This window comes from Oryctolagus cuniculus, chromosome 2 (assembly GCF_964237555.1).
Source record: "Oryctolagus cuniculus chromosome 2, mOryCun1.1, whole genome shotgun sequence".
NCBI classification, from domain to species: domain Eukaryota; kingdom Metazoa; phylum Chordata; class Mammalia; order Lagomorpha; family Leporidae; genus Oryctolagus; species Oryctolagus cuniculus.
Genome location: NC_091433.1, coordinates 191,419,458 through 191,443,736, shown reverse-complemented (window position 1 = coordinate 191,443,736; position 24,279 = coordinate 191,419,458). Strand labels below are relative to the sequence as shown.

General features: G+C 41.4%; 1 protein-coding gene across 5 annotated transcripts in view; it reads right to left on the bottom strand.

Moving 5' to 3' along the window:
* The window catches only part of ROCK2 (Rho associated coiled-coil containing protein kinase 2), a 149,518-nt gene that overhangs the window by 48,091 nt on the left and 77,148 nt on the right, over positions 1-24,279 (bottom strand). For all 5 annotated transcript variants that reach the window (XM_051827822.2, XM_070069461.1, XM_051827821.2 and 2 more), the window contains exons 4-5: positions 13,313-13,450; positions 7,660-7,920 (exon numbers count right to left, since the gene is read on the bottom strand). In XM_051827822.2, coding sequence (XP_051683782.2) covers positions 7,660-7,920; positions 13,313-13,450 — 399 coding nt within the window. The remainder of the gene's footprint in view (positions 1-7,659; positions 7,921-13,312; positions 13,451-24,279) is intronic.

The window sequence follows — 24,279 nt, the reverse complement described above, 5'->3', positions numbered from 1 at the left end:
AGCCAGGAGCCAGGTGCTTCTCCTGGTCTCCCATGCGGGTACAGGGTCCAAGCACTTGAGCCATTCTCCACTGCCTTCCCAGGGCCACAGCAGAGAGCTGGCCTGGAAGAGGAGCAACTGGGACAGAACCGGCGCCCCAACTGGCACTAGAACCTGGGGTGCTGGCGCTGCAGGCAGAGGACTAGCCCCTAGTGAGCCGCTGCGCTGGCCAATAGATCAAGTGTTCAAATTAAAAGATTTTGAAAGCTGGAAAGCTACACCACCCTGCTACATATTTGGAAATATGCAGCTATGGCCTCAATATATTTGGTAAGGTAACAGAAAAATCCTTATTCATGCTTAGTTTCAGTGGAAAGTAGGATAATTCCTACCTGATGATTTTTTTTGACAAGGACAAAAACCATCACACCTGTGTGTGTATATATGTAAATATGTGCATGCTACAACGCTGAATCACCACTGTAGTGCACTGCTACATAGAACTCCTTCGCCTCAGGTTTTGTCAACCAGGTAGGAGTTTATAAATTAGCTTGAATGAGTGCATCAAAATATTAACTATTATGACCAAGTTGGAAAAAGAAAGTTCTATGTATTTTAAACATGGCTTCTGTAGATGCTTTCAAGTGCTGTAAAATGTGCTATGTTTAGGAGATTGATTTAAAAGACAATCATCTTCAGCTGGCAAAACTAACTCAACGATTTCACTTCATGTTCCTGAGTATACAGCAAACAGGGATAGAAATATCTACAGTTTGAGTATAAATTAAAATGTATCTTATGAAAACAACTGAACAAGCCATAGATTTTGTATGGATCACTAGATAGCACAAAAGATAAATCGCGGAGCTTGCACTGTCGAAGTGGGCGGGCTGCAGTCTCTGACGCTGGCATCCCATATATGAGTGCTAGTTCAAGCCCCAAGTGCTCTGTTAATGCATCTGGAAAAGCGGCAGACGATGGCCCAAGGACTTGGGCCCCTGACACCCATGTGGGAGTTAAGGATGGAGTTCCAGGTTCCCAGCTTTGGTATGGCCAAGCCCCAGCTATTGCAGCTATTTGAGGAGTAAACCAGCAGCCAAAGAGATCTCCTCTCTCTCCCCACCCTCTTTTCAAATAAATAAATAAATTTTAAATAAATCTTTAAAAAAGATAAACATATTATCTGACTCAGAAAGGCAGAACATACAACTAGTTTTTATCATGAACTATCTAATAGTTTACACTTCCTTGGGGGAAAAATAATTGAGAGACTTACAAGTGTAAAGGAAATATTTTCGGTTCTTATGTAGCCACAAAAATGAGGCATTCTTTTTGTCTGTTTTAAAGTGAGTCTTGTGAGAGTTAAGAGCAAAATCTTACTGGACACACATACAAAATACACCTGAAGGAAAGATTACTCAGCACTCAAAGGTTCCAAGGAAGGAAAGGAAAGGATGAGGGGCGCAAAAGAACCCCACACAGTTCACAGGCCGGCAAGGACAGAAGGACAGAGGAGGTGGCTTCTACGGGCGTGGTGGTGAACGACCGATTACACAGAAAGACCCTACACGAGGCACGCGCAACAAGTGTGGAGAAGTCCAAATGAACCACATGTGAAATTCCTCCAGCTGGCAGGGTGAGCTGGATACCAGTTTCAGTAACTACAGCAGAGTAAATACTTTGGAAGGACTACAGATTTCTTTAACAGGTAACTATCTGAACCGCACTCTCCTTACAGAAAATTAATGTGCTGGATACAATTTTTAAATTAGTATTTTGAAGGTTTTAAAATAAACATTTCAAAAAGATTTTTAAAAATAGTCTTATCAAGACCTCTCAAATTATATAAATATAGAACCCACATTTATGCCACACATTTGATATAGCTTAAAAGAAATATGGGAAAAATAAATCAGAAACTAGGGGCCGGCACAGTGGCGCACTAGGTTAATCCTCCATCTGCAGTGCCGGCATCCCATGTGGGCGCTGGGTTCTAGTCCCAGTTGCTCCTCTTCCAGTCCAGCTCTCTGCTGTGGCCCGGGAGGGCAGTGGAGGATGGCCCAATGCGTGGGCCCTGCACCTGCATGAGAGACCAGGAGGAAGCTCCTGGCTCCAGATTGGTATAGCTCCAGCCATGGCAGCCACTTGAGGGGTGAACCAACGGAAGGAAGACCTTTCTCTCTCTCTCTCACTGTCTGTAACTCTGTCAAATAAACAAATAAAAATCTTAAAAAAAAAAAAAAAAAAGAATAAATCAGAAACTAAAGGACTGTTCTACTATGGGGCAGAGGGCAGGTGGGCAAAGGTTGGGAAAAAGCAGCACCGGGAATGGTGCAGAAGGAAGAATGGGCAGGGGACCCCTCTCTGTGCAGACATTGTGCAGAGTCCCCACTCTTCAACCCAGAGAAAGCGCCCATCGCCAACAAATGCCCTGAGTAAAACACAAAAAGAAACGAAACCGTTTTATAAATCAATACCATAACCACACTGAAAAGGGTAGAAAGAACTAACCCAAATAATTATGGGAAGCAGTATTTTAACAGGATAATGTAAAACTAAAACAAAAAGAATACAACAATAATATATTAACACAGGGGTACAGACTGACAATGATGGAATAATGATGAGAGTCAGGCTTTTTATCGTCCAAGAAGGAAATTCAAAAAAAGGAATATACTTGAATGAGCTTTTCAAGAAATTTGAATGAGCAAATACTTGAATGAGCTTTTCAAGAAATTTGAATGAGCAAAAACTTGATGAACCCTGTGGTATCAGGACTTGAACCAGAGGTTTCAATATGAACTCATGGTATTTAATATACTATATAAACAAACAGATACAAAATCCAACCTCAAGCTGGATGGCGTGTGGATTAGTGAATGTGGTACACACAACATACAAACACAGCTGTCCACTGAGCTGTAGCACGCTGCAGGAGCCATGAGCTCATCTCGCTCCCAAATACTCGTGTGAAGTCCTGCCCTCTAATAGAAGGAATCAGAACTCTTGGAGAAGTGGCAGACTCCAGGACTTGGAGAAAACACAAGTCTTGAACATCGTGTAGTGTCAAAAACCAAGGGACAAGTTGAAAAGACACAGGAGCCTAGCTACAGAGCCTTCACAAGAGAGGAAACTTTGGACTGAGCTTCAGAGGATGACCGAGAATTTGCCAGGAAGACTACCGAACAGCATATATGAAGGCCAGGAATCACAAAGTCTCATATGGAGCCGACACTGTGGTGTAGCAGGTACAGCTGCCCCTGCAGTGCCGGCGTCCCATATGGGCACCAGTTCAAGTCTTGGCTGCCCCACTTCCAATCCAGCTCTCTACTATGGCCTGGGAAAGCAGTGGAAGATGATCCAAGTGCTTGGACCCCTGCACCCATGTGGGAGACCTGGGAGAAGCTCTAGGCTCCAGGGTTTGGATTGGTGCAGCTCTGGCTATTGCAACCATTTGGGATGAACCAGCAGAGGGAAGACCTCTCTCTCTCTGCCTCTGCCTCTCCATAACTCTACTTTCAAACAAATAAGTAAATCTTTAAAAAAAAAAAAAAACCACACACCTATATTATATAAATTAATGTCACCTATAGAAAGGCTAAGAGCATACACAATTTACCAGTTTGTTTTATAAACATTACAGACTCAATTTAACCAAATGGTTACATGAAAAATCTAATGATCTACCTATCTGCAGGTAATGTAAATTCTGAATGTGTATTGTGCCTTAAAAGGCAGAAAAGGTTGCTATGAGATGCATAACAGGCAAGGGATGAAACCAACATATCTAGGTAAGGCAAGGTATTTTAAATAGTTCTCAGTTGTCTCTGAGACACTTCTAGATGTTAGTAAACCACAATGTGACTCTCACATTCATATAAGCTTATGTTTTTTGAGAAAAAACTTGCAACATTCAGCAAACTGTATAAGCCACAATTTATCAGTGATACAACTGGATGAAATATCATTGATCCTAACTGTGATAATAAAAATTATTTTTGTCCTTGTTTTAACTTTATTGTTATATTTTATTTTTGCCTTTATCCATGGCATAATGTTTTACAAGGAGTCAGGACAGCGGCAAAACGATTCAAGCACCTGTGTCTGTGTAGCAGGTAAGGGATTAGCAGACTCAGATATGGTCGGCTTTGTGGGCCACACAGGATCTCTGTCACAATTTTTTCTTTATTAAAATAATCCTCTAAAAACGTATGAATCAGCTGTAGTACATAAGCTATGCAAAACCAAGCTCCAGGGCAGGACTGGGCCTTATATTCTCATTTGCCAGCTCTGTCTGCAGAGTAAGAATGGCGCTGTGCACCTTGGTAAAGGCATTGGTGTAGCCATCACACTGAAGCCAGCATGATCAAACAAAGGCAAAGCACGGGACTGATTCTTAAAATAGCACTATTCATAGTAACTACTACCACAAAATTATAAACTCAATAAACTCTTCTGTTCTTCAAATAACGGTCACCATTATTAGTGTCACTTGAGAAAAACAGAGGCTTGAGGTGAAACAATCAACATTTTCAAAGCTCAGTATTTCAAAAATAATCAACTACATAAATATCAAGGAGTTCTACTTTAATCTTAACTCATCAAACTATGCACAGATGAGTAGTGGGTGGGAAGGTACCCACAGCATCTGTGGAATCACGACCCACGTTACACAAGATTCAGGTACTCCAAGAAGCAGCAGTTTAAACCAGGTAAAAAGAGACAACAGGTGGTTCACAAAAGAGGAAGACTGGCAAGGACAGGAAGAGAGTGTGTCATCATTAGTACAGATAAACACAATCTTAAAACACACTACTGTACACCAACTGGGCTGGCAACATTTAGAGAGCTGAACAACAGGGAGGTCACTGATGTTGTGGGGACACGGATGTCCTGCTGAGAAGAGTTCTAAACTCAGACAACCACTCTGAAAATGAGGGGACTCCTGCCCCCGACACAGCGGGCTGAGTTCTAGGTTCACACGTGAACTGTCAGGATACACACAGCACATGCGTGAGGGTGTGAAAGACAGTATTATTGGTAGCAGGGAGTTGGAGGTGACCTAGAAATCCAACACCAGGGAATAATAATAAGGTAAATTGATAGATATTATGGAATACTAAGCAGCAGTAATAAGCAAAGAACTAATTTACATTTATCAGAGATGGATATGAAAACAATACTAATAGACAAAAGTGAAAAAAATGACACATATTCTTTATTAAGCCAACAGTATACATGCTATACAGATACTCTGCAAAGTCAAGTGTAAACGCATTGACTGGCTGCCTGTTAGAGAGAGCAGAGAGAATGAGAAAGAAACTGAAAGGAGGAAACATACAATACAGATGGGACCTGAGTGTAGACCACTCGTGACAATCAACTGAACAGGCAGCACAACTTTTATTAAGAAATAGTTGGCAAAATTAGTTAAGGCAAAATAAAATAGGTCTAAGATACTGCAATAGACGATTTTAGTATCTGCTTACATACTTGTAAAATTATTTTATAGGTAATCATATTCTGTCCTGTTCCCCATATTCTCACACACTCTACCTTTCTTTCTTTAACCACCATTACTCCACTTAAAAATATGTGATTTATTAATCTGCTCCCCACTGCATCCCTAATAGTGTGTTTACTTATAATCAGAACACACATATAGAAATGCAGTGGGCCGGTGCCGCGGCTCAATAGGCTAATCCTCCACCTAGCGGCGCCGGAACACCAGGTTCTAGTCCCGGTCGGAGCACCGGATTCTGTCCTGGTTGCCCCTCTTCCAGGCCAGCTCTCTGCTATGGCCCGGGAGTGCAGTGGAGGATGGCCCAAGTACTTGGGCCCTGTACCCCATGGGAGACCAGGAGAAGCACCTGGCTCCTGCCTTCGGATCAGTGCGCCGTGCCAGCCGCGGCAGCCATTGGAGGGTGAACCAATGGCAAAAGGAAGACCTTTCTCTCTGTCTCTCTCTCTCACTGTCCACTCTGCCTGTCAAAAAAAAAAAAAAAGAAAAAAAAAAAAAGAAATGCAGCACACAAACATCACACAGTATATACACAACACATAGAAGTTTAGGATTCAATAGAAAATGACTTTGTATTTAATTTTCATTACAGATAACTTTCACCATTCATTATTTCATATTTTAATATACTGAATAACAGTAAGAGGCAGCGTAGGAACAAGTACTCTACAACAGGGTGCAGAACATAGTAACAGACCCTACTGAAAAGAACAAAAAGTAAAGAGATGTTGCATTTTAGCAGAGTAGACCAAGAAAACACACACACACACACACACACACACACCCCAGCTGATTAAAGTAACACACAAGTTCTGAATAAATGAGAATATTATGGATATTAAAAGAGTGACCAGTCAGGTTAAGAATAACACGTCAGGGGCTGGTGCTGTGGTGCAGTGGGTGAAGCTGCCACCTGAAGCACCAGCATCCCTTAAGGCACGGGTTCAAGTCCAGGCTGCTCCACTTTCCATCAGCTCCCTGCTAACGCATCTAGGAAAGCAGTGGAAGATGCCCCAAGTGCTTGAGGCCCTCCACCCACGAGGGAGACCAGGAAGAAGCTCCTGGATCCTGGTTTTGATTGGGCTCAGCTCCAGCCGTTGCAGCCCTCTGGGGAGTGAACCAGTAGATGGAAGAGCTCCCTCTCTCTCTCTGTCTCTCCCTCTCTATAACTCTGACTTTCAAACAAATAAATAAATCTTGAAAAAAAAAATGAACACGTCAAACTTTCTAGATGAAGTAAAATCTAATCTGAGTATGAAAGAAGATAGATTGCTGATAACAATGAACTAAACGTCACACAGGTGGTATGAATAAATTAAGATAAAGAAAAAAGAAAATTAACTCAAATTAATGTCCTGATCATGTAACTGACAAGAACTATATTACCTACATAAGCACACTGGAAGGTTATGAAAAACCATACAAAAGATGATCCAATCTGCTGTCAATACACACTGCTATCAAGTAAAGTTTACAAGTCATAACATTTAACACAGACAAGTAATCTTCTAGATCCAACAAGAGAACACAAAGGAAATAAAATACGACCCCTTGCCATGCAGCATTACTGCTAGCATTACAGTACACTTAGAGAAAAAAGGACAAAACAGATTTTGCAAACAAAACAAATCAATATGATAATAAGTATAAGGTTAATACTACTGAACCTATCAATCATAGTATGTATGAACTGGTCAACAGGTAAAGTGTAACGATAGATGATGTCCCCAACTGATTCTACAGGGCTGACGCAGGGAGGGTGGGCAGGAGGCAGCAGCATAGCTACGTTCCTCACCTCCTCTTCTCAAAGAAAAATACAAAACTGCAACAGTGGTACAGGCACCCTGATTTCAGATTGTGCCCTATAGTTTCAAAAAGATCATAATATACTTGAAACAGTGTTGATTGCTAACAAATGCTGTCAGATTCTTTGAGGAAAGTAACTAAGACAGCCAAGTTCTTATTTCTCTAGGGCTCATTAACGAAGCACTCCACAGCTTGATGAATGATCAGCAAAGGAAATGTCTTCATTTGGTTGTATCATACCTGAGTCACTACACAACGAAACTTAATTTATCTTTATTCAAAACCATAAAGTCTTGATCCATTTCATTTTTGTTTCTGAAAAACTAGCATTCTTTTTTTACTTGTTTACTTACTTCATCCATCTTCATACAAGTGCCGAAATCTGCCAATTTGAGATGTCCGTGTTTATCCAGGAGCATGTTGTCAGGCTTCACGTCCCTGTGGATCAGGCCCATGGAGTGTATCGCATCCAGGGCAAGAACAACTTCCGCAGTATAGAATTTGGCCCACTTTTCAGGCACATCATAATTACTCATCAGGTTTACAAGGTCTCCACCAGGCATGTATTCCATTACCATGTACAGATACCTGTCATCCTGAAAGGCACAGAAGAGCTGGAAAACAAAAGGAAAAATTGTTTTTTAAAAAAGCAAAAACCCAAAACCATAAACAGAACAAAATCCAAAAACTATCATTACTATTGAGTAAGACAAATATTTTATAATCAAATCACAGTCAAAAATATAAAATCTTGTATTTTAAAACTGGAAAGGTTGAATGGAGAAAGCACCAGAAACTGTGGTCAGGGAGTGCAGCGGAGGATGGCCCAAGTGCTTGGGCCCTGCACCCCATGGGAGACCAGGAGAAGCACCTGGCTCCTGCTTTAGGATCAGCGCGGTGCACCAGCCACAGCGCGCTGGCCGCGGCGGCCATTGGAGGGTGAACCAATAGCAAAGGAGGACCTTTCTCTCTGTCTCTCTCACTGTCCACTCTGCCTGTCAAATAAATAAATAAAAATAAATTTAAAAAAAGAAAGAAAAGAAAAAGCACCAGAAAAAATTTTATATGGGAACCTTCTTTAACCTTACCATCAAAATACGGGTAAACAAATATTTTTTCCCTCATGGAAAACATAATACAAGATACTAAAAAGTAAAAAAGAAAAAAATTCACTACCTTAAAAAAATAGCTTTCTAAAACTACACAGAACTCATAACAGAAAAGAGGCCAAGAAGCAGTTCAGAAAAATCTAAATGATACTAGCCTCAAGGAATACAGGGAGAAATAAGCCCCACACCAATGGACAGAATGAGCAATTGGTAGCCACATTTGGAACAGAGCCAACTCCTATCCCTTTTTCCATCCTCTTACAGCAAGTGGAACTGCTACCTGTATTCAGACTGTATCACTGGTATTGGACCAGAGAAATCAGACACCAATCCAGGATGCTACTGGCCCCAAGAGAGACAGAGAAACCACAAACTCATAAAAAAAGGTATCCATATCACCCAACCAAATAATATAGTTCCACCCCTCCTAGGAGTAAGCAAAGCAAACCAAAAAGGTAACCATATGTAAACATGGAAAGATAGGAAAAAAAAAAAAAAAAAAAACAAAAAAAACACTAAGAACCAACAGTTGAGATAACTACCATCATAAGCACAAATCAATTCAAGAAACAAAATTAAATTATACTCATAGAAATGCTTAAGAGGGGGCCAGCGCTGTAGCCTAGCGGGTAAAGCTGCCTCCTGCAGTGCCGGCATCCCATATGGGCACTGGTTCAAGACCTCGTTGCTCTACTTCCAATCCAGCTCTCTGCTATGGGCTGGGATAGCAGCAGAAGATGGCCCAAGTCCTTGGCCCCCTGCACCTGCGTGGGAGTCCCAGTGGAAGCTCCTGGCTCCAGATCGGCAGAGCTCTGGCCGTTGAGGCCAACTGGGGAGTGAAGCAATGGATGGAAGACCCCTCTCTTTCTGCTTCCCCTTCTCTCTGTGTAACTCTTTCAGATAGATAGATAGATAGATAGATAGATAGATAGATAGATAGATAAAAGAAATGCTTAAGAGGAAAACTGGGGGCGGTTTTAAATATACAAAATCAGTATCTACGAAAGGGTAAGGTATCACACCAATTAAATAGTAGGATGATAAAGGAAAAAAAAACCTTCATTCTAAGAATGAAATACATGTGTGATGATAGAAGAACTAGTTACAGTGCTAGAAATGGAAGGCAAAAGAACTTTCTCTGGGAGCCAGCACTGTGGCATGGTGGTTAGGCCACAGCCCACAACACTGGCATCCAACCCAGCTCCCTGCTACTGTGCCAGGAAAGCAGCATAAGATGGCCCAAGTGCTTGCGCCCCTGCACCCAGATGGGAGACCTGGAATAAACTCCTGGCTCCTGGCTTCAGTCTGACCCAGCCCTGGCAGTTGTGGCCATTTGGGAGTGAACCGGCAGATGGAAGGTCTCTCCCTGTCTCTTCTTGTCTCTCTCTAACTATGCCTTTCAAATAAAGAAAATAATTTTTTTTAGAAAAAGTCAAAGCTAAAGTGTTTAGTATGTATTTTCATGATGAAATTACAAAGAAAAGGGAGTACAAAAAGAATGACACTAGGAAAACAGAACAAACTGAATATACAGATGGCTTAAAAAAGACAAAAATCCTCTTTACTAATAAAGGAATAAAAATATTTAAATGTGCCAATATTTATAGACTGAATTCAAAACCATACTTAGAACATATCTAGGAAATACAGGTGGGTCAGTGACTTATACTACAGCGTGTTGGCTTTTTGTTTTGTTTTTTAATTTTGACTTACTTGAAAGACAGAGGGGGGGAGAGGGAGAGGGAAGGGGGGGGGAGGGGGAGGAGAAGAGAGACAGCAGAGCATTCCCATCTTCTAAATGCCTGCGACAGCCAGGGATAGGCCAGGCTGGGGCCAGGAAGCAGGAACCCAACTACCTGAGCCATCACTTGCTGCTGCCCACAATGCATGGTAGCAAGAAGAGGGAACAAGGGCAGAGCCAAACTTGAACCTGGGCAGTCCCAGTATGGGATGCAGGTACCTCAAGTGGTGTCTTAACCACTATGCCAAAGGCTCACCCTATATTGCATAATTTATATATAAGAAAAATGGAAAGTACTATTTCCACAAGAGAACAATAACAACAAATTACGGAAGCATTCACATAATTAAATACTGAATTAAAATATAAGAGCTGAGGTTCGGAAAACTGTTCAAAATAATCCACTAAAATTTATTATGGGCATAACCTATAACTATTAATTTCACTGCAAGAAAACTCATTAAAAGTGCGAACATATGACCAAACTATGAAAGACTGTCCCTAGTAGCATTACTCACAATAGCCAAAAATTAGAAACCATCCAAATGTCCATTACGTGTGTAATGAACAAAATATGATATATCCCTACCACAGAATATTATTCAGCCATAATAAGGAAGTGTAGCACATAATAAAACATGGAAGAATGTAGACACCATCATCCCAAGTGAAAGATGTCACAAAAGACCTCATATTGCATTTTCTCATCTATGTGACCTGTCTAAAACAGGCAAATCTACAGAGACAGAAGTAGATCAGCAGTGACAGGGACTGGGCTAAGGGGGGACTGAGGAGTAATTGCTGAATGGTTGAAGGGTTTTTGGAGGTGATAAAAATGTTCTAAAATTAGGTAGTGGTGATGGCTGCACAAATCTGTGGATGTATTAAAATCACTGAATAAACAATAAAAATAAGTCTATTACTTTGATAAGTTTTCTTAAAAAGTTAAACATTTCATATATAGAAATCTAAATATAATAAATGGCATGTCCTTTATCAAGTCAGATAAACGTGAAATCGGGGCTACATCTGAATCACTTTCAACTGTATTGTACTGAAATCTCTATTTCAACTGTTGTGTTGGTTGCTCAGCTACTTAACAGTGCCCATTTATAAAATGATTAACTAGATACAACAATGAATCGACTACTATGAAAGTTAATTTAAACCTAATACTGGAAAAATAATTTTTAATTTTTTTAAAGATTTATTCAAAAGGCAGAGAGAAAGAGATCCTTCCAGTCTCTGGTTCACTCTCCAAACTCTGCAATGGCCAGAGCTGGGCCAATCCGAAGCCACGAGCTTCTTCCGGGTCTCCTACATGGGTGCAGGGGCCCAAGCATTGGGCCATCTTCCACTGCTTTCCTAGGCCCTGGCAGAGAGCGCAATCAGAAGTGGAGCAGCTGGGACTTGAACCAGTGCCCATATGGGATTCTGGTGCTGCAGGTGAAGGCTTAGCCCACTATGCCATAGCGCCAGGCCCAATACGTATTTAACCAAGTAAAATAGCATGGTATACTACTGCTACAAAAATTTTAATTTTAACTGCACACATCAGAATTTCTTTTTTTTATAGATTTATTTATTTATTGGAAAGTCAGAGTTAGAGAGAGGAGAAGCTGAGAGAGAGAGAGAGAGAGAGAGAGAGAGAGAGAGAGATCTTCCATCCGATGGTTCACTCCCTAGACACCCGCAATGGCTGGAGCTGTGCTGATCCGAAGCCAGGAGCCAGGAGCTTCTTCTGGGTCTCCCACACAGGTGCAGGGGCCCAAGGACTTGGACCATCTTCTACTGCTTTCCCAGGCCATAGCAGAGAGCTGGATTGGAAGTGGAGCAGCCAGGTCTCGAACCAGTGCCCATATGGGATGCCGGCGCTTCAGGCCAGGGTGTTAACCCACTGAGCCACAGCACCAGCCCCGCATCAGAATTTCTATTCACTGGCTACATAAAATAATGGTGGGGAGACGGAGGTACAACCTCATAAGAAAAGCAACTGTAATGAGCTTTTAAATGACATAAATATTAATATGGCAATTTGTTAACCTTTAAGTTGCTTTTTAAAGCAGGGCATCAAATTCTCATATTACTTAAACATCCTAAACATTCATTGGTATATAACATAATCTTATTCATGACTTTTAGTCAAAAATGCTTGTAGACTTAAATACTAGTATTTGAAAATCTTGATATTAAAATAATCTAAAGCAGCAAAACTAGTAAGAGATATATAATTGAGGAGATAACACAGACCCATAAATTTCTTAATCCATAGCCAAAAAAGTAGTAGAATTAGGAATATTAATAATGTCTCACATTATAGGTAACATATGAAAGACTGTAGAAGAATTTTTAAAGTGTTTATTGTAGAAAGTTTTTTTTGTTTTTGTTTTTTGATTTTTTTTTTACGGACAGGTTAATCAATGTAACAAACTTTTCTTTTTTAAGATTTGCTTTTATTTATTTGAAAGGCAGAGTTGCAGAGAGAGGGAGAGGGAAAGGGAGTAAGGGAGAGACAGGGAGAGCTTCTATCTGCGGGTTCACTCCCCAGATGGCCACAAAGCCTGGAGCTGGGCCGATCCCAAGCTAAGAGCCTCTTCTAGGTCTTTCATGTGGTGCAGGGGCTCCAGTACTTGAGCCATCTTCCACTGCTTTCCCATATACATTAGTATGGAGCTGGATCGGAAGTGGAGAAGCCAGGACTTGAACCGGTGCCCTATGGGATGTCAGGTCCGCAGACAATGGCTTAACCTGCTACACCATGCGCCGTTCCCAGTAACATAAACTAACAATATCAGTATGTATACATCCTTGTGAATGATTAAAAGAATTTACTGTGTTCCTACTATGTAATCATTAGAAAATGTGGGCCGGAAGCAACGATATACTGGTGATAAACCAATTCTTTTAAAAGAATTAAAAAAGAGAAAGTTGTAGTAATATTTGCATTCATACAATTTAAGTAATGACTACATGTCCTGTGTAGGTGAATATACTGTTTAAGAACAATAAACAAGCATACTGAATGAGAGCTTATAAAAATAACTGCATTACTACTGTGTGAATGAGGCACAGAACTCTGGCACACAAAATCAACTCTTGCGACTAATAAGCACTTACAGAAAAAGGAATTGAGCTTATGAAAGTTAATATGCTTACCTGAACCACCCAGGGACTGTTGGCAAAGGCCATAATATCTCTTTCTTCCCAAAAAAAAGCAGAATCTGATCTTTTTATCATTTCAAACTTACTAAGAAGCTTCATGGCATAAACCTTCTGTGATGCCTTATGACGAACCTGTTGATATTTTAAAAACATAAAAATTATTACTACTGTAATTTGTATGAAATATACAATACCTAGGTTCAATATACAACTATCTCAGCCAAAGACAGCTAACTTCATTCAACTTCATTCCCGTGTGTACATTAACCAGTCAGAAGTAGGGATTTGGCAGGGAAATTACGATTCCTGCATCTCTCATCAGAGCGCTTGCGTTTGTTCTCCTCCTCTGGCACTTGACTCCAGCTTCCTGACAAGGCAGACCCTGGAAGGCAGTGCTGATGGCTCAACAAGCTGGGTCCCTGCCACTCATACGAAAAACCTGACTGAGTCCCAGGATCCTGGTTTCAGGCTGGCTGATGCAGCCTAGTCCAATCCAGACCAGCTCATTGTGAGCATTTGGGGAATGAACCAGCAGGCTAGAGATTGTCTGTCTCTCCCTCCAGCTGGCTCTCAAATAAATATGCAAATTTTAAAATATATATATTGTTAAGATATAACCTTATAAGATATGTCTAATGGGAAAAATTTAAGTAGTCTGAAATGTCAAGGGATACCTTTGATTTTAAATCACTCATTTCTTCCTAGGGACCTCATGAACAGATTATTTTTTGAAAAAAGACAAAACTAACTACCAACATTATGGTTATTTGCGCAACTCCCATCTATCCCCATTAGACTGAAAATTCCATAAAGGCTACAACCGTGTCTATTTTTGGCCATCATTTTAATTCCCAGAACATAGCAAACTGTTTACCAAAGAGCTAATAAATATTTAATGGATGATTATAATAGTTAGCATTTATTGGATAACTAATAGTAGTAACAACTGCTAACATTTATACTTATCCTAGCAGGATAAGTATAAACAGAAACTCCTAAGTTCACCCTTGTATTTATTTCTCCTTCAGTCTTCCCTGCAGCTTCATGCTCCCAAATACTCTGGCTAAAAAAAAAAAAAAACCTCTGGCAACTCTTCTCTCAAATCATGTCAGAACCCAACCATTTCTACCTCCACTGCTACCACCCTGGGCTGCCCTCCTTCATTCCAATGATCAGCAAGAGCCTCAACAACGTTCCCTGCCTTCACTCTCACCTACCTCGTCTAGTGGTAATGCTAACACATAAACCACTTCCAGTCAGTCTGCTTAAAACCCCCCAAAAGCTTCCCACTGCACAGCTGATGTCCTGCTCCTTCTGCCTAGAACCACTTCCTCCAGCTGGGCTCCAGCTCTCACATCAAATCCCTACTCAATGCAGCCCTCTCGGAAAGCCTGCTCTGACTTTGATTTTATTTATTTATGGAGAGGTAGAGTTACAGACAGTGAGAGGAAGAGACAAAGAGAAAAGTCTTCCATCCGTTGGTTCACTCCCCAAATGGCTGCTATGGCCGCAACTGTGCCGATCTGGAGCCAGGAGCCAGGAGCTTCTTCCAGGACTCCCACGTGGGTGCAGGGGTCCAAGGACCTGGGCCTTCTTCTACTGCTTTCCCAGGCCATAGCAGAGAGCTGGGTTGGAAGAGGAGCAGCCGGGACTAGAACAGGCGCCTATATGGGATGTCAGCACCGCAGGTGGCATCTGATTTTTTTTTTTTAACTTATTTTATCAACTATATCTCAGAACTAGAATTTAAATCCAACAAATGCAAGGATTTTCCCATTTTGTTCACCGTTTAATTCCTAGTGACTAGTATAATACCTGGCACATAATAACCTTTCAATAAATATTTGCTGAAAAAGAGCCCAGAAGTTAATACACATACATACAGCCAACTGATTTATAACAAAGGTGCTCAGACCATACAGTGGAGCCAGGACAATCTCTTCAACAATGGTGCTAGCAAAACTGTGTGTATGTATGTAGAAGAATGAAATTAGATCTGTACCTTTCACCATACACAAAAATCAACTCAAGATGGATCAAAGACCTAAATTTAAGACCTGAGACTATAAAGCTGCTGGACAAAAATGTAGGGGAAACATGCCGGGACACTGATGTAGGACAAGACCCCCGAAGCACAGGCAACAAAAGCAAAACCAAACAAACGGGGCTATCTCAAACTCAGAAGCTATTGCACAGCAGAGAAAATGACCAACAGAGTAAAGAGACACCCAACAGAATGGGGAAAATTGTTTGCAAACTTCTTATCTGACAAAGGATATCCTTAACGTATCAGCAGCTTAAAACTCAACAGTGGACAAACAGGCAAAGGACTTCAACAGATAGTTCTCAATAGAAGAAATACAAATGGCCCCAAACAAATGCAAAAATGTTCACCAACACCAACCACCAAATCAACGGTGTTGGAAATCAAAACCACACTGAGACATCACCTCACCCCTGTCAGAATGGCTAAAGTCCAACACAGGGAGTAACAAATGCTAACCAGGATACAGACAAAGGGGACATCTGTACACTGTTGGTGGGAATGTAAATCAGTCCAGCCACAATGGAAAACCATTTGGAGATTTCTTAAAAAAAAAACTGGAAATAGAGTTGCCATATGATCCAGCAATCCCACTACTGGGTTTATACCCAAAAAACTTGGACACAATGTACCTACACCACCATATTCATAGCAGCACCGTTCTGTGAACAGCCAAAACTTGGAATCAACCAAAGTGTCCATAATCAGATGAATAGAGAAAATGTGATAGATATATATAAATACATATATATATATTTCACAATGGAATAATGGAATATTATTTAGCTATGAAAAAGAATGAAATTCTGCCAACTGCAGCCAAACAGACAAAGCTGGATACCATCATGTTGAGTGAAATAAGCTGGACCCAGAAAGACAAATACTGTAGGTTCTCCCCTGTATATGGGAGCTAAAAGTCAGAAAACAATAAAGAAGAAGAAAGAAATGTCTGTGTATCAGAAGTGCTACAAATACAGTTTTGTAAAACTCTGTTTTATGACTTGGTCAAATCAATAGTTAAGAATGTTATACTAGGGGCCAGCGCTGTGGCGTACTGGGCTAAGCCTCCACCTGCATTGCCAGCATCTCATCCGGGCAACAACCGGTTCTAGTCCCGGCTGCTCCTCTTCTGATCCGGCTCACGGGAGACCTGGAGGAGGCTCCTGGCTTCAGACTGGAGCAGCTCCGGCAACTGTGGCCATCTGGGGAGTGAACCAGTGGTTGGAAGACCTTTCCTCTGTGCCTCCCTCTCTCTCTCTCTCTCTCTCTCTCTCTGTAACTGTACCTCTCAAAGAGCTCATTTAAAAAATCTTCAAAAAAAAAAAAAGTTATACTAGTACAGTTTTTTTTTTTTTTTTTTGACAGGCAGAGTGGACAGTGAGAGAGAGAGAGAGAGAGAAAGGTCTTCCTTTGCCGTTGGTTCACCCTCCAATGGCCGCCGCAGCCAGCGTGTTGCGGCCGGCGCACCGCGCTGATCAGATGGCAGGAGCCAGGTACTTATCCTGGTCTCCCATGGGGTGCAGGGCCCAAGCACTTGGGCCATCCTCCACTGCACTCCCTGGCCACAGCAGAGAGCTGGCCTGGAAGAGGGACAACCGGGACAGAATCCGGCGCCCCGACCGGGACTAGAACCCGGTGTGCCGGCACCGCAAGGCGGAGGATTAGCCTAGTGAGCCGCGGCGCCGGCCACTAGTACAGTTTTAATGATGTGTGATTACTTTAAAATTTACTGTATATGGGTAAAATGGTCATTTTTTCCATTCAATTATTGTTTATAGCTGTTGTCAATATTCCCACTAAATTAGGGTCTTTTTTGTTTCTTTGTTTTTTGACAGGCAGAGTGGACACAGAGAGAGAGGTCTTCCTTTGCCGTTGGTTCACCCTCCAATGGCTGCCAAGGCCAGTGCACCGCGCTGATCCCAAGTGAGAAGCCAGGAGCTTCCCCTGGTCTCCCATGCAGGTGTGGGGCCCAAACACTTGGGCCATCCTCCACTGCACTCCCGGGCCACAGCAGAGAGCTGGCCTGGAAGAGGGGCAACCAGGACAGAATCCGGTGCCCCAACTGGGACTAGAACCTGGTGTGCCGGTGCCGCAGGTGGAGGATTAGCCTATTGAGCCACGGCGCCGGCAGCTTTTTACTTGTTAAACTTTCTATTTGGTGAAGTATTAAACCATTTTTCTGTAATATAATTTTAAAATATGTTGTCTCAAAAACTGAAAAAAAAAGAGAGAAGGAAAGAGGGTAGGGGGTAGAGAGGGAGGAGGAAGTGTCACTGTGTTCTCAGAATTGTATCTGCAGATCACACTGAATCTGTTAAAAACTAATCGAAATTAAAATACAAAAAAATTTTAAAATTTGCTTAAAAAAATGAATGTAATTCACACTTAGTATGTGCTAGGCACTTTCTATGTCTTTAAATTTTTATTCATTTTTTTTATTGCATTTGAAAGGAAGAGACAGATTTGGTCTACTGTCCAAATGCCCACAATGGCCAGGACTGGATAGGTCAAAGCCAGGAGCCCAGAAGTTGGGTGGCAGGGACCCAAGTCTTTGAAGGCATAACCTGCTGCCTCCCCAGGGTGTGCATTAACTGGAAGTCCATTCAGAAGTGGAGGAGCTAAGACCTGAATCAGCACTCCATAAGGGAACGTGGGTGACCTAACTACTGTGCCCAATGGCACCCCTACTCCCAGTGGGTGACAGCAGCAACGCACTGTATGCTTTGGTACATGTATTATCTTAGTTGAGCTTCACCACAGACCCACGTCGTATTATTTCCCTGTTAATGGACAATGTGAGGAACAGAAGTTAACTTGCCTCAGTAGATACTCAGTAGAGCCAGGATGTGCAGATAGTCGACATCTAAAATGTATGGATATCGTATGTTTCTACATATGTCATCCCACAATTAGGGTGACTTCTCAGCAGGCCAGACATCCATCACCCTTGTGTCCCACCCATCTGTATTCCTTCTGACTCAGAAGTGTGCCAGCTTTGGGTCACCTCCTCTGGGCTGGAGGACATGGGCTAAGAGGAAACCGAGCTCCCAAGCACAGTCTATGAGACCCTAGCTGAAGCAGCCTGTGTCTACCGTCCCGACACAAATCATCATCGTTTCTTGTTCATATTTCAGGCACACTCGTCTTCTTCCAGTTCCTCTAAATTACCACATCTTTCCCCAGGATCTTAACAGGCACTGGGAGGGCATCAGAAAGGCCAGCACAGTGCTGACTGGACCGCTCCTCCAACAACACTAGCCCATCACCTGCACAGCTGAGATGCACAGCTCTGGGAGGATTTCTCACAACACACTGTCTCTTCTCAGAACCCCACTTGCTTTCTTCCTGGTAGAGACCATAATTTGCAATTTTTTTTTTTTTTGATAGGCAGAGTGGACAGTGAGAGAGAGAGAGACAGAGAGAAAGGTCTTTCTTTGCCGTAGGTTCACCCTCCAATGGCCACCGCGGCCGGTGCACTGCGCTGATCCGATGGCAGGAGCCAGGTGCTTCTCCTGGTCTCCCATGGGGTGCAGGGCCTAAGTACTTGGGCCATCCTCCACTGCCCTCCCTGGCCACAGCAGAGGGCTGGCCTGGAAGAGGGGCAACCGGGACAGAATCCGGCGCCCCGACCTGGACTAGAACCCGGTGTGCCGGCGCTGCAAGGCGGAGGATTAGCCTAGTAAGCTGCAGCGCGGCGCCGGCCTAATTTGTAATTTTTTAAATATTGTTTATTGTATTTATTTCTTGTTTCCCATAAGAGAATGTAAACTCAGCAAGAACAGGGAGTATTCATGACTGTTTTGTTATTCATTATATCTCTTGTGCTGAGTACAGCGTCAGCACTGGCAAAAAATTAGACACTCACCAAATATCTGAATGAGTTAAGATCTACAAAATATTTTTCCTTGGTAATTGACTAATAAAATGGATTTCCAGTTTTAAGAAAAATTCAAAATGATATTTAAGTTATTTTTCAAATATTATCCACATGTAGAATCGATGATACTTATGAAAATAAGGTAAACCAAAGTAATGCCCAGGTCTTCCCCAGAAGAGAAAGGGAAGAATCGTACTTTACAAATCAAATTCTGTATAAAATGCAACAAAATTTTAGAAAATCATGAAAACGCTATTCCTGTTTGATAGAGAAAGCCCTCCTCCCAACCCCCTAAACAAGTCAGGTAAGCGATTTCATCCGTTGAATGAACTTGCACAAATCATTAACAGAAGACATTTCAGAAGTATGGCACACTAAATACAAAGTTCATCACTCAGGATCGTGCCTTTGTGGCTATGTTGGAATGGTTGCTAACAGCCAGCCCTCCCAATGTAAACAATCATCAAAAGGGCAAAATACATGACACAACAGTTTTCAGGCTTTGTGAAATAAATGGCACAAGAATCTAATCTTTGAGAGAACAGAAATCCACCCAACTCGCACTCAGCCGACTCATCCCAGAACCACGTTCTGGAGTTAAGGTCTACTCTAGCACTGCCAAACCAAGCCTCATCCCAGCCTAAAACACACAGGAGGAGAAGAGCCTGAAGGCTGAATCTCACTAAGTTAAAAGGACTTGAAAGAAACTTTGGTCTTTCTGCACATTCACCATTACAAAGCGTAAAACTCTCTAAGCTTGCACAAGGAAAGGGTGCCCGTCAAAAAACCGAGCAACTTACTAAAATAAGGATCAACACTCTTCAGAGAAAAATGACAAAATCCAGAATCTCTACCATACACTCACCAGAGTCAGGAAATAATTTAAAAATTTACACAGGCAAAATGGAAAATGTGAATCATAGGAAATAAGCAGTTAACAGATAATGACCCCAAATGACCCCAAAAGATGTTCGACGTAGCTAACATAAATAGCTCTTATAAGTATACTGAAAGAACTGAAGAAAAACATAATCTTAATGAATGGACACAAGTTAACATCAACCAAGAAACAGAAACTATAGAAAGCCACTTGGAAATCCTGAAGAATACAATAACAGAAATGAAAAATTTATGGGAAGACTTAAGAGAATGGAGACAGAATGTAAGTCAGTGAATTAGACTATAAACCAATCTGAAGAGTAAAGACTAAAACACCTAGATGAAAATGAACAGACTCTAGGGTCTCCAAGACTATTTTAATAAATTTAAAACATGTGTAGCCATAAATGGACTAAACATTACAATAAACAGAAATCTCCAAAACTGATTAAAAAGCAAGATCTAAATTTACATAGTTTAAATATAAGACAAGTTGAAAATAAAAAGATGGAAAAGATATACCATGCAAGCGGCAAGGATAAGAAAATTGGCATAACAATATGCCAATAAAGTAACCTCAAAGCAGAGTATTACAAGATTTACAGAGGGTGATTTAGATAAAAAGGTAATTCATGAGGAAGGTATAACAATTCTAAGTATACTTTAATAGTTAAGCTTGAAAACTCAGGAGTAAAACTGATAAAACTAAAAAAAGAAACAGACAAAATCATAAATCTCAGCTGAAATTTTTAAAAGATTGTATTATTATTTTAAATTATGTACTTTTGGGGTACAATCTAATAATTCTATATATGTATTCAATCTGTGATGACCAAATAAGGCTACCTATTAGCATTCCCATATTCTTTAATATTTTATTTTCTTATTGGAAACTTAAATATCCCAACTTAGTACTTGACAGAAGTAGAAAAAAACATCAGATAACTACCCAGAATGAAAACTGTTTAACCAAATTAAACTTACGAAAGTTATTATGTTAATATCACTTATTTTAAAATGTATTGAAATTCAAGTATTTTGATGCACTGTAACTTTTTTTGGAGAGAATCTTAAATGCAAGGGAGGCATGTAAATGATGACAAAAATCACAGTTCCAGCTAGCTTTTACATTAAGTTGCTAAGCTGGAAATAACAGTTCCCTTGATTTTAGTATTATAAAGGCACTGGAAACAATATGAAAACCTAAGTGTAAGCGGAAGATTAGGAAGTAAGTATTGCTATTCTTAAAACTTGAAATCCCTTTCACAGCAGACAGATTTTTTAATTAATTCGTGCTGAATTAGCAGGTCACCCCAAAGCAAATGACATTCAACAATGTTCATTTAAAAAAAGTTAACAATACTGTTAAAAAGAAATTACTAAGGTATTGAACTCTGTTCTAATACATTTAAGCTATCTTTGAATCTTTACTTATGCTATGGAAAAATTAAATTTGAATGTTTCTTAACTTCATTTGAGAAGGCAATTCACACAACATTGGAAGTCAACTAATTTATGCAATGTTATTTCTTATGGTTGACTCCAACAATGATAAGAATAATTTAAGAATCCTGCACAGCTCCAAACAGAGGCTAGAAGATATCTAGTAGAAGACAGTTTAATATTTAAGTATTTAAGCCAGCAATATTTACATGGATAACTAAGGAAAACACTATTCCTTCAAATAAACAGAAAGTTACACAACAAAGTCATAAGATGATTTTGGAGTATGAGAAGAATGTTGATTGATTTCATTTTTGGTGACACAGAACTGCTTCCTGCCCCGCGCGCCGCACCCCCGCCCAGTACCTCCTCAGCACTGGCAGCGCCTAGAGCACCAGCTCCCTCAGGAACAAGGAACAAACTCTTCATTTGTTGGTGCTCAGTGGTCGGTACAACGCTAAATTCGTGTTCAGTTAGAGAAATTCAACAAAGTCACTCCTCTATCTATCTAATACTTGTGAAACTTTGGCTAGTAATGAATATTTTGGCTAACTGCTCCAGTTTATAATGCCTGAAATTCATTTAAATTGCTTTGATACATCAGTTACTGGCTCATAACACAAGAGCTGGGAACCACCCATTTGACATAATTTAATCTACAAAGCCAACTAAGAAAGTATTCATGCCAAATATCCGTCTACACAATGCTATCAAAACCCATCAGCAGGGGAGCTGGCTCTGTGGCACAGCAGGTAAAGCTGCCACCTGTGATGCCAGCATCCCATATGGGCACCAGTTTGTGTCCCGGCCACTCCGCTTCCGATCCAGTTCCCTGCTAATGGCCTGGGAAAAGCAGCAGAAGATGGCCCAAGTGCTTGGGTTCCTGCCACCCATGAGGGAGACCAGGATAAAGCTCCTGGCTCCTGGCTTCAGCTTGGTCCAGCCCTAACAGGGGTGTGAACCAGTGCAGATGTAATACCTGTCCCGTTCTCTCTCCCATGCTCTCTCCGTAATGCTGTCAAATAAATAAATCTGTTACAAAGTATCACAAATACGGTGTTTCTTTAGATAGCAGTTTTCCACTGATCTTCCTTTAACAATGTCTTTCTGAGTTATTCCAATTTCCTCCGGCATCTCTGTAGACCATCCATTATTCCTTTCCTATATCCAGTGTAGACGAGTAGATACTTTAACAGTCAGATACAGTAGCTATTCATCATTGTCACAGTGAACAGAACAATGTTGAAAGACATGGATTTAAATGTCAACAAATCTGGACCAAGTCTTAACTACTTATGAACTATGTGGCAAACTATTCCTCTAGACGTCAGTGACTTTGTCTATATAAGAATCTCACAGAGTTACAGCAAAGATAAAATGGGATCATGATTACAAATACTTAGAATACAGAATATACTTAATAAAAATGTTAGCTAACTTGACTACAGACAAATATAACTCAGCATATTCTATTATGAACCGCTATGCGTGTGCATCCTGTCACTGGTTTCTGGCACCTAAAGGACAAAAACACTGCTATTCCAATATGTCCACTTGTTATAGAAAAGACTGTTCTATTCTTTACCTTAAGCAGTTTGGTGCAAAGACGCCATCAAACTGACTCTATAGGAAGGACAGCAGAGCAGCAGAAACCAAACCGCTAACCTTAAAAGCATGGTTTTGGGGCAGACACTGTGGCACACCAGGTTAGGCTGCCATGTGGGGCACCAGCATCCCAGACTGCAATGACTGGGATCAAGATTGGCCTCTTTTTCTTTCTTTCTTTTTTTTTTTTAAGATTTTATTTATTTTATTTGAGAGTTAATGTTACAGACAGTGAGAGGGAGAGACAGAGAGAAAGGTCTTCCTTCTGTTGATTCATTCCCCAGATAGCCGCAACAGCCGGAGCTGCGCCGATCCGAAGCCAGGAGCCAGGAGCTTCTTCCTGGTCTCCGACGTGCAGGGCCCCAAGGACTTGGGCCATCTTCCATTGCTTTCCCAGGCCATAGCAGAGAGCTGGACTGGAAGAGGGGCAGCCAGCGCCGCAGGCACAAGATTAACCTACTGCACCATGGCACTGGCCCCTGGCCTCTGTTTCTGATCCAGTTTCCTGCCAATGTGTGCCCTAGGAGGCAGCAGATGAAGGGTCAGGTACCTGGGTTCCAGCCCTCCATCTAAATGCAGCTTCTGGCTTCTGGCTCAGCCCCAGCTGTTACAGACCTTTGGGGAGTGAACCAGGAAATGAAGACGTCTCCCTCCCTGAACCACCAGATAGAAGCTCTCTCCCTCTGCCTCTATCACTCTGCCCTTCAAGTTAAAAAAGAAAAATAAAACAGTCTTTTTAAAAATTAATTATATTATGGGGCCAGCGTTGAGGTGTAGCAGGTTAAGCCACTGCTTGCAGCACCAGCACTCCATATGGACACCAGTTCAAGTCCTGACTACTCTACTTCTAATTCAGCTCCCTGCTCATGCAACTGGGAAAACAGTCTTTGGACCCCTGCCCCAACCTGGGAAACCTGGATGAAACTCCTGGCTCCTGGTTTCGGCCTGGGCCAGCCCTGGTCATTGTGGCCATTTGGGGAGTGAAACAGGATGGAAGATCTATCTCTTTCTCTGTCTCTCCCTTTCTGTCTGTAATCCTTTCAAGCATATAAATAAATCCTTCAAAAAATTAATTAATTAAAATTAATTAAAAGCAAACTAGTGGATGCCTAA